At 38.9% G+C, this 12,190-nt stretch overlaps 1 protein-coding gene across 1 annotated transcript in view; it reads left to right on the forward strand.

Moving 5' to 3' along the window:
- Positions 1–9,370, forward strand: part of INKA2 (inka box actin regulator 2) — a 39,174-nt gene extending 29,804 nt beyond the window's left edge. Inside the window, exon 2 of the mRNA XM_075853876.1 lies at positions 4,144–9,370. Within this exon, the coding sequence (XP_075709991.1) occupies positions 4,144–5,139 (996 nt within the window). The 3' untranslated portion in view covers positions 5,140–9,370. The remainder of the gene's footprint in view (positions 1–4,143) is intronic.
- Positions 9,371–12,190: the final 2,820 nt, after the last annotated feature.

The following is a 12,190-nucleotide window of genomic DNA, read 5'->3' on the forward strand; positions in this document are numbered from 1 at the left end:
TAGACCGGAAGTCGCGGCCGGACAGTAAGATTACTACTTCCGGACGCGGCTTCCGGACTTGTGCACTTGGAGCGGCGGTAGCAGACGGAGCGGACGGACCGGAGGGAGCGGCGGCGACTGGAGCAGGTAAGTTATTTCTGTTTATGTAAGTGTTTTACTGTGTGTTTACTAGTGTATGTCTACTACACTGTGTGTTAGCTCAAAAAATGGCGACACACAGTGTAGGAGGTTTGACCGTTCAATCCCCTCGTTTCTCCCGGCACTAGCCAGGATAAAGGAGGGGGGGATTCTGAGAGCTCACTAGAGCGAGTGAGTTTTCTCAAAATTTGCAGCATAAAGCAATGTGGTTGCTTTACCACATGCAATGCTGCAGTTTTGGGAATTGCTCCATCTAGTGACCAGCACTGGGAAATATTATAAATTAGAATCTAATTTATAACATTTCCTGACTCGTGAAAAAAATGTAAAAAATTAGAACAATGTTTAATCACCTATACACTAATTGTTTAACTAAAAAAAAAAATACATTTTTTTCTAGCGTCACATTCCCTTTAAAAATACATTTACATCCACGGTTTTTTCAACAAAAAACAGGAATAGATGTTAGACTAAAGTCAATCAAATGCACAAGATAGCTGTAAGCCAAACGCTCACACCGACTGCTATCTTCCATGACCCCTAGATAAACATGCATGCTCAGCTCAGCATGTATTTTTATTTCAATGGAGAGTAGGAGACACTCTCTACAGCACAAAAGGTCAGTTATGTAGAAATTCAACATGCCAATCCTTGTTTCCTCCAAAGTCTGCTGTTAGGGGTGATGGGTGGCCCCCATACACATTATCTTATCAACGGATTTTGCAGAGATTAATCTAATTTGTACTGGCAGCTTATAAAAAAGGAAACCCTTTTCAATGGAAAGAGATGTGCATGTTTTTCTTATTCCTTTGGTTGGGATTTATTAGAATTTCTAGTGGCAGTGTTTCTCAAAATATGACGTGCACCCCAGTTGTTGGTGAAAGGCAGTTAGTTTTTACAAAAGTGATCATATGTAGCACAGTCTTATCTATGGCTAAAGCAATACCTAATTTAGCATCAAAATTGACTCTTTTTGTCGCTTTTGACGCTTATTTACATGTAAATATAACTGTGGTAATATTTTAAATGTTGGCATCTATCCACCAGATACGTCATCAGTATATGATCTGTGGGATTCTGACACCCGGACCCCGCACCGATCAGCCGTTTCAGCTGCCTCCCGGCAGCGGACGTCCTTTCCGGTAGCAGATGGCTCCGGTCACCGAATAGCGGCCGAGCTGCAGTGCCGCTATGCCAACTGCTTCCGGCTCCATACATTGCATACAGTGCAATGACATCTGGTGCCCTCAAGCAGCCGGAACAGCTGATTGGTGCGGGGTTCGACCCCCCGCAGATCATATACTGATGGCTCAGGCCCCATGCACACGACTGTATTTTTTCAATCCCGTAAATACTGGTCGTAAATACAGGGTCCTTTGTCACACGTTTTTAACCCGTATTTAACTTGTATTTACGGACCCATGGCCGTAAATATGGGGCCGTTGTCATCCGTATTCCACCCGTATTTACGGACCCGTAAAAAAAGGGGGGGCTGGAAATGATGTCACATGATCGCTCAGACGCCATATTCTCTGCTTCTCTTTATTCAAAAATGTAAATCCCCTGACGTCGCCTAGCAATGCTCCCGTAATTACGGGTGCACACACGTAGCCACCCGTAATTATGGGAGCCCCATAGACTTCTATGGGCCTGCCCGTGCCGTAATTACGGCCTGAAATAGGACATGTTCTATATCAACGGCCCGGGCACCTTCCCGTACGCAAACAGGAAGGTACCCGTGGCCAATAGAAGTCTATGGGCCAGTAATTACAGGCGTTTTTATGGTCGTGTGCATGGGGCCTTATCCGGTGAATAGGTCATCAGTTGTCCGGTAGTGGATAACTCCTTTAAATTAGAGGTCTGATCTGGGGTCTGAAAATATTTAGCAGGTCTGGTCTCGGATCTGATATTAATATAGGGGGTCAGAATATATTAAGGGGGTCTGAAATTAATTTAGGGGTCTGGGTTCTGATATTATTATATAGGGTCTGAAAATATTTAGCCATGCCCTTTTATAAAAGTTACACCCTTTAAAAAGGCCACTCCCATTTTGCCATAGCCTGCTGCTTGAGTATTACCTTGCGAAGGGCTCTCCCAGGTCAATATCTCTGGATTTATTATACCAGTATCTTCTTAAGTGGCAGAGGTGTCTTTGGACCCCCTCAGGCACCAGGGCCCAGATGCAATGCTGCCTCTGCACCTCCTATATCTATGCCCCTGCTTAAATATAATCAATGCCACCAGTTTAGGCCATTAGTTGTCAATATTAACACGTATTTTGCACTGTGATAGTGGTATACTATATAAAGAATGTGACTCTTATATTTGAAAACAAAAATATATGTAAATAATGAAAACAAATCATAATATGATAGTGTAAACTATTGCTAAATTATTCAGTTTGATAGGTACTTTAGTGATAGTAAACTTATTACACATAATATATATGAATCTTTCCTTGTCTATTGTCACACAAGGATTTATCTGATTATTGCTACTTAAGTGAAAAGGTTAATCCATTCAGTACTGTGTGCCACTTTGCGTGTGAATGAAGAATAAATCGGGGGCACAGAGTTTGAAATGTATCAAACCTTCACATACAGCCACAGTGAAAGACTTTGCTGGAAAGGCTTCAAATGTTAACGACAGGCAGCTGTCGTGGTATATTGATCCTCATACATCCTCCCATTTAAGGGAGGAAACTTGATAGTCAATCACAAATGGGCAGAGAAGAGTGTCAGGAAGCAAGGAATAAGCGTGTGAGGGTTATACTGCTGTAATAATATACGCTAGAAAAAAACTGCTAACCAATCAGTTATATGATATTTTTGTGCAATTGCAAAACTCTTGCGGAGTCCTCAACTATTCTGCAAAATGTTCACTGTTGAAATGACTGTCAAGAAGAAACTTGAGCCAAAAAATATTTAAATGAAATCTACATACACATTTCATGGGTGTGTAGCTACCAGCATGATATACTATATAGAAGTCATGTATTAGTATTCAATAAAGTTTTGAACATTCAGATAACTACTGTATCTTCGAAGCCCCTTGGCTCCAATTCAAAATCTTTAACAGGGTGCCCAACTATAACACAGGCATATAAGGAAAATGTTTAAGTTGTTTGTGAAAAACGAAGGCCATACATTTTAGATAGCTGATAGCCGAACGCTCGTTCTTCCAACAGCAATTCCTCCCGACTCCCCCATACTCATGCATGTGTTCTCAGGGAAAAAGACCCTGCCAGATTCAGTGGCTTATCTAACAACAAACAAAAGGATCGGGCATGTTAAAATTCAACATGCCCGATCCTTCTCTCCCCCAACATCTGCCGTCAGGGGAGAGTCGGGACACCGCCATACATATTAGATGGTCGGCCGGTCCCAGCATGCTAAGAAAGATCCACTTATATGAGAGCTGCATTGAAACACCAAATTCAGAGTGTATCATCCTTTTTAGATTAGATTCCCCAAGCAAAGTCTCCACACAGCGATGACAAGTGATTTTTTAAACATTGCGGTTTGCTTTATAAGTAGCTTTATAAAGTCACCGCAAAAAATGAAAACACCAGTCTTCTTAAAAGCATTATCGTAAAAATAAAATAGCAGTCGAGGTTGGATTTCCGGTACCCTGTTGGAGCTTACATAACCATCGGTCCTCCTAAGCCTTGTTTCATCAAGTTTGTACAATAGCCTTGTTTTTTGTGTTGTTGCTATAATTATTATTATTACTATTTTTATTATTATTATTATTATTATTATTATTATTATTATTATTATTATTATTATTATTATATTCATCATCATAATTTTTGTATATTGTTCATATCAAATAGATGCTGCAGGTTCATGCTTTGGGGAACTATTCGTATGTGGTATATAGAATATCATTATACTGGTGTACAAGTAGACAGTCAGGCTAAGTAGCTTAATCCAAAAAATAGTGTTTTATATATTTAACTGTTTCATCTGCCGTTAACTAGAGCATCTCTTTTTCTGCTTGCAGCTGTCAATGAGAGAAGTTGGAGAAGGTTTACAGGAGCAGATGAACTCTATGATGGGTGCACTCCAGGAACTGAAACTGCTCCAGGTTCAGACGGCTCTTGAGCAGCTGGAAATTTCAGGGGAGCAGAACCAGCTCCAAACTATGAGAGTGAATTCGTATTGCCAAAGTGTACAAGAGGCTTCTGAGGTCAGGCATGAGTCCAGAAAACAGGCTGAAAATATATGGGCAGGTGGAAAAAGTCTAGACAACAGCTCTTTGGCTAGTAGCCGAGGGTCATGGGCTGCAAGCACAGTTAGCTCTGTCTCCATTCCAGGCTTGAAACATGGTCATCAGGTATTGTCAGAAAGAGTGGCAGATACTGAAAACCCAATGCCCATATTGCCTCCAGTGGACAGGTGGCCTATATGTGAATCACGGTCTACATCTTCCAGCTCTCATAACTATTTCCATAATGATAATACCCATTCTAACCTTGAACAAAGTACTAACGGTTTTATATGTGATGAAGCAAATGACTGGACATCTTCTCTTATGTCCCAGAGCCGGAATAGACAGCCTCTTGTCTTGGGTGACAACATTTTTGCAGATCTTGTTGGAAATTGGTTAGATCTACCAGAGATGGAGAAAAAAGGAGAAAACTCTGAAAGCCTTTTAAGTGTCAGCAGATCGCATGAAATTTACAAAAAGTTTTCCCTGACAGCCAATTTTTTCAAAAAGTTTTTACGAAGTGTTCGTCCAGACCGAGATAAACTTCTTAAAGAGAAACCAGGTTGGCAAAATTTTGAAGATCAAAAACCTCAAATTTACAAGAGAAGCAAGAAACCAAGTAAACAAAAAAGTGTGTTCTATTTCCCATCACCAAATGACTTTAAAAGTAAAGTTGAAAAACCAAGCAGAAGAGATGGGAAAAGCATTGCAATAAGTGCCAAGAATGACCAGAAACAAGGAGATTCTATGTATACAGGGTTTGACATGAATACTGCCGTTTGGGTTTAAGATAAAATGCTTAAAGAAATTGCGGAGGTGATGACATTTGTATGTTAACCCTTAAATGCATCTTCATAAAGAGCATTTGCATTGTGTTTACTTGATTATATTCAGCTATGCTGAATACTAAGCAAATAGGTCGCCATATACTTTTTTTTTTTTTTCATTGTTATATGAAGATTTTTTTCTTGTAAGTTTTGTATATAACAAATACTGTAGATAACTGGAAGACCAAGCTGGTTCTTGGTACTCAAGTGTCTTTTTTCTCTGTTCTGCTACACTTTCAACTGCTACAAAAATATTTTTGACAATCTGTCCAAAATGGACTTGCACATTGTTTCAAGGATTACAGAAAATTCAGGTTTCGTACAATTATGAGCCTCGGGAACTAATTTAGTGCATTTATAGAACAATGCAAATTGCCTGTTATTTAGTCTAATCTCTGACTTGTCAATATGAGCCATCAAAATGATCTCTTTTAAAGCCTTGAACTTTTAGGATCTTTTACTGCTGGGATCTTCTTGCATCATATGGCTTCGGAAAATCTATTTTTATATAATATGAATAAATGGAAGAAGAAAGGTCACTGCTTTTAGTCAATGCTAAAAGATAGAAAAAGTCCCACTAATACCTACTGTGACCGGACTGGTCTGCCCAGCCATTACCTCAAGTCCTATGTTATCTTGGTATCATCTTTGCATATGTAGAAATACAGTGACGTGGTTCAGACCTATTATACTGTATTGACATAGGTGCTGTATATAAATATACAATTGCTCAATATAAAGAAGCATGGACAAGTATTTAATCAGGGACAAGGCATGAGCACTGTATACCATTTGCTGTACATTTGTAATTTTGTTTTATTAAGAAATAGACTAAAGTTGCACTCGGATTTATTGATAAAAGCACTTGTGATGCGATGTGACAAAATTGTTTAATTCAATGTATATTGATAGAAACATAATTCATATGTATGGTTATGACTTGATTCTGCATATCATATTTTAATACATGGGAAATAAATCTGTCACGGACTATATAAAGTTCTGAAGACTTCCATGCTCATACCTTCATGATTGATCATCATGCTGATAATTCTATATCCGTTGAATATCACGCATAGTTTATCACGCACATTTGCATGTCATATACAATGAGAACCCATCCTACTCAACTCACTTTGTTATGGTGGCCATCTATTTGCCACCAGGTATGAAAAAAATCAGCATCATTTGTTTTGACATATCCTTAGACATGGACAGTTCTGTAATGTTTGTGATGTTAAATCTTATCATAATCAAATATTTTATTAGTCAAATAAAGATAACCAATATGGCGACTATTGGTATGAGGTAGTTTGTTTACATTTATTTGTAGAATCTTTGTTAGCTTGGACCTCATACTACTGCGCAAAATGTTTCTGTAATAAGACACCATTGAAAATGTATTATCCCTGGTGTTGCCAGTGACTTTGGTCATCAGTAGTAGCTTTCTGAACCACCTCAGCTGACATGTCTTTTATAATTGAAGGAGATATGGAAATATTAGGCGTTAGGACGTATTTATACCATGCAGATACACATCTTCTACTAATGTCTTATTCAGTTTATAGAGATCAAGACTACCACAGTTTGCACTTTTTGTGTTACTTGGCATGAGTGATAGAACCTTGACTACAAGTAGACCCTCTCGACCCTGCTACGTCAAGGTTACTGCTCCCCCTCTTAATAGGTCAAGTGTTCCATTGTCTGAAATCATGGTATGATCAAGTATGGATCTGAAGTTTGGCAATTTAGGTCTGTAGTTTTCATGTATTGTTTACGATTAAACATCACTGGTTCCTGTAGTGGTACTGAAATAGGCATATGGTACACACCAGGATGCCTAGAGCAAGGTTGAAAAACGCAGTGCTTACCAGGTACACAAGTATACGTAGAGCATATGAAAAAGTTCTAGTTGTAAAAATATCTCAGACTTTAACATGCTTCATAGATTGCTGCATTATTTTTGTCACGAGATGATAATTATTTGCCAAAAATTTGCACTGATCATCAACGTTCAAAACTGTCTTACTTTTTCAGTACAGTTTAGAAAATATAAGCGGAATTCTGATTGACTGCTATGGGCAGCAAGCCACTTTTTGACACACGCTTTTCCTGCTGGAGGGAAACACACAATAAAGACATTCTCACCTTCAGAAGACTCATTTTGGATGTTTCTACCTGTGCAAAAATGCAACTTGCCTTTACCTAAGGAATTCAAAAGTATCTGCAAAGAAAAATCACTGTAATTGATCATTTTTATTTTTCATATCGTATTAGGATTTGATTGTTTCGGGTTAGAATGTTGTATTTATATGAGAGTTTGAAATATAGGTTGCTAAACTGTTAACAGACGTGTGTTTCTATAGTGTAGTGAAATAGCTGTGTGGATTATAACTGTGAACATATGTGTTTTGCTTGTATGCTAGTCGTCTTGATGAAAACTTGATGTGGAAATTGAATTTTGCTTCTGCTTTTTAGATATAACTTGTCAGCCGCTTATACTGTACAGTCTTGGGATATGGAGTTTATATGAATCTGTCTAATCTGCTTTGGAACATGCAGTCCCTACAGATCTGTACTACAGAAGCATAGGCACTCAGTGCACCGCCGTATGGCGCCTCCCTACAGCACCACATTGTCAATGCTTCAAGGGATTAATAGCTCTGTAATGCGCGATCCAATGAAACATGGCATGATTAAAATTGGAGACATATGGCGATATGACCCCATACACTTCGATGGCTTCTGTATGATGACTGTACAACTTGGAGCTTGCATGGAGATTTGTTACGGCTGTGTGCATGAGCCCTTATAGTTGTTCTGAACTGTTGTTGAATTTGAAAACTACGGAGCTCAGAAAACCATTCCAGAGGGAAGTGCCATTGTTCTTATCATCCATGAGATCAAGCCTGACCAAGTCAGATCACCTTTTTTTTTAAAGGTCATTGAAAATGGTATTGTAGGGCTATTCTCCAGTCTCAATAATAGTCAGTCACAACAGTTTATTTTTATTCTTTTACATTTCTACTTGATATATCTCCTGTAAAAAAAAATCTTTCTGTATAAAAAAAAATTCACTTAGGATTAGGGAGTAAGTTGGAACGATTTACCTGAATTTCTAGAAATACCGATATGTAGGCACAGGAAAGCAACCATATAACCATAATCATATAATATATCATTATAAGTTATTTTTCCGCAATAGTTAATTTATATTTGCATGTGACTTGTCTATGTAAGATAACATCATGTGATCCAGTTGTTGGTTAGCACTGGAATCAAAGTGTAAAAACTTACCAAGTCTTAGCTAAAAATACAGACAAGATTATAGATATTTTGCTTGAAATAGACACAAATTAAATAGATAAAAGTTGTGCTTGTGAAACTGTCAAAATGGAAAACTATTCTTAAAACACACTACTTAACTATGAGGACACGTGTCTTTCAACATATATCGAAATTCCTTATTACCATTCAGGTACGCTAGGCCCTTGCCCCCAAGTTAAATGTTTATCCAGGGCTTAGAGTTATGACATCACCCAGATGTCTAGAAGGGACATTCCAGTTCTAAAGCATTGCTCAGTAAGTAAGGTATTACGCTTTAAACTATGAGCCTGAATCTACAGAATATATGTAATACGTATATGGAGGAGTGCAGTAAGGGGATTAGCATCTCAAACCATAAAGGTTTAAGAATTACCATAGATGAAACTGCAAAGTGGAGACTAAAATCTTTTTTCCTCTTACGTTGGCATGGACTTCAACATTAAGACCAGGGCTACACGACAACATTTGGTTAACTGCAAGTAGTGGTAAAAACACAGCATTACTGTAAAGCAATCTTAATGTTTCCTTTTGGGAAACAATGTCTGACCATCAAAAAATATATATTTTCAGTGGTAGCCACAAGGTTGCCAACGACCTTATTTTCCATTGGGAAACATTGGGTCCACATCGCAGTAATGTCATTATTTTAACACAAGTTACTGTGTAGCCCTTAGTGCTGCATCTATATATAGGTCAGCCTCATTGGCTGAATTATATACACGCACAACACATCTTTTATCTTATACTTACTAACTTTTCAGTCTTGATTTTGTCCTAATTTCAAAGCATTTTCAGACGTGTTCACAATTTTCCACATTCTGGTGGTAAAAACAAATATTCCAGCTTGTCTATTGTTTCTTTTTATAATATGGACAATAAAATACATTGCTCTTTTACAAATGTTGTCTCCTATGACCCCTATTTCAATCTGTGTCTATGTATTATGATTACTATAAATCCTCTAGTTTCTGCTTTACATTCTGCCTAACCAACATAGGCAAAACTGAAATCGGGTTGAATTCACATGTCAGCTCTTACACTGACGATATCAGTTTCCTTCAGCTTATGAATTTGCTGTTTTGTAGAGACAAGAACTCGACATTTGACATAGCAGAATAGCAATCTCCATACCAGATGTCTGAATTCTAACCCCTTCTCACCCTGCATCGTAAATGTACAGCGCTGGGAGCACTGTACTCGGCTATTTCAGTCCGTCCCATAGAGAATTAATGGAGCGGTAGTGCTCACAGATATCCACCGCACTATTTAAGCAGGGAACACCGAATTCTCTCGATCGCTAGGGACCGATTGGTTGAACCCACAGCGATCAAACATTTATCACCTATCCTGTGGATAGGTGATAAAATATTTTCGTGGGACAACCCCTTTAACTCCCAGTGCATTTGGGGCACTTTAATCTCGTGAGCACAGCATTTATGCCGAGGCTATCACCTGTAGGGGGGCTATTTTCAAGAGAGGTGGGATTCCTTTGCCCCCTAATCATCAACCCCGACAACAGAAATCGCCAGGGCTGACAGTTTTAAGGGAAATCCCCGGATAACCTGAAGTATGCCTTAACATCTGTTTCTAAAATTGTATTTCTAAGTGTTCCAAATACATAAATATTTCAATGCATTCAGACTTAAAAAAAACAAAAAACTGTAAATTCCCCTTGTGGAACAAATAAAAATGATACACATGATTATTTAAAAAAAAACTTTTTTTAAAATAAAAATCATAAAACCATTAAAAAAATGTGTATATATTATGTATCCCCTCAATCATTACAACCTATAAAATAAATGTAAAATACAATTTAGGGTGATCAGAACATGATATAATAAACACAAATAAAAAAAACAATAGTGAACTTTTTGAGCATTCCGCAAAAAAAAAAAAAATAATTGATGTACCAGAAATTAAACGAAACTCAAAAAACAAGACCACACACATCAATGTCAGCAAAAAGATAAAATAGTTATGGCTTTCAGAATGCAGTAAGGTCAAAACAGCCTTGGTCTTGATGGGTTTAATGAATAAAACTCCTACTATATTGCAGATCAGCTGCAATTCCACTCTATAATACATCAGTTCTTAAAGGGAATGTGTTGCCAGAAAAACATGTTTTTTTTTAAAAAATTAAACATTTAGTGTGTGGGTGATTAAACATTGTTCCAATTTTTTTTATTTTTTTGCACGAGTCCAGGAAATATTATAAATTATTTCTAATTTATAATACTACCCATTTTTGGTCACTAGATGGAGCTGTTCCCAAAATTGCAGCATTGCAACATTGGGTTAAAAGCCCTCGCTCTAGTGAGCTCTCAGCATCCCCCCCTCCTTTATCCTGGCTAGTGCCGGGATAAACGAGGGGTTTGAACGGTGTAACCTCCTACACTGTGTGTCGCCATTTTTTGAGCTAACCCACAGTGTAGTAGGTTTACATACAGTAGTAAACACACACAAACACGAACATACATTGAAATCTCTTACCTGCTCCTGCCGCCGCGGCTCCCTCCGGCCCGTCCGCTCCGTTTGCTGCCGCTGGTGCAAGTGCACAAATCCGGAAGCCGCGACCGGAAGTAGTAATATTACTGTCCGGCCGCGACTTCCGGTCCACAGGAAAATGGCGCCGGACGGCGCCAATTTCGAATAGGACTGTGTGGGAGCGGCGCATGCGCAGTTCCCACACAGACGCCGTACACTGCAGTCAATGGGACGGGAGCCGTTCGCAGTCCCTATGGGACTGTGGCTGCCGTATTCCATGTCTGTATGTGTCGTTAATCGACACACACAGAAATGGAACAAAAAATGGCAGCCCCCATAGGGAAGAAAAAGTGTAAAAATAAGAAAAAGTAAAACACAAACACACAAATGAATATAAACGTTTTTAATAAAGCACTAACATCTTTAACATATAAAAAAATAATTTGTGATGACACTGTTCCTTTAATACTTTGAACCACACTTTCCATTTAAAGGACTGCTATGAGTTGTCCAATACGTGCGGATTTGAAGACCACCAGAGAGAGAGAGAATTCCTGTATCGTGCACCACTCCCTCAGGTCTTTCACTAGGCCTAACACAACGTATCAGTTTTCTTGTAGTGTTCCTTGAAGGTTTATATTCTTAAAGGGGTTGTCCACTACCAGACAACTGATGACCTATCCACTGGATAGGTCATCAGTATATCATCAGTGCGGGTCCGACACCCGGACCCCGCACCGATCAGCTGCTTGGACTGCCTGCAGGCACCGGATGTCATTGCACAGTATGCTATCACCTGTCGCAGTACCTGGTCGCCATCACTCTGCTGTGTCCCTAGATTGCCCACTGCTCGAGTTCCCTGTTAGGTAGCAATGCTACGTCTCATTTAGTTTTCCCCCCTGGTAGGTAGGGTACGCTTACTCTCTGAATACAGCAGGGTCGCTGGTCTGTTCTCATTCCACAGTTGAGAGTAGCGCATGTTTATTTTTTGTTAAAAAAAGTTACAAAAAAATTTTGTTAGCTAGTTAGTAGCTGAACTAAATTATGGCCAAAAGAGTCTTCACAGCCAAGGAAGCATATGAAATTCTGTGTTCCGATATGGACAGCGCAAGTGAAGGTGAAGCACAGTTCGTGCTTTCATCTTCATCTTTATCCAGTGACTCTGAGTCTGCACCCCCCCCCCTGTCGGCGCAGAAGAG

The sequence above is a fragment of the Rhinoderma darwinii genome, chromosome 2 (assembly GCF_050947455.1).
Source record: "Rhinoderma darwinii isolate aRhiDar2 chromosome 2, aRhiDar2.hap1, whole genome shotgun sequence".
NCBI classification, from domain to species: Eukaryota; Metazoa; Chordata; class Amphibia; order Anura; family Rhinodermatidae; genus Rhinoderma; species Rhinoderma darwinii.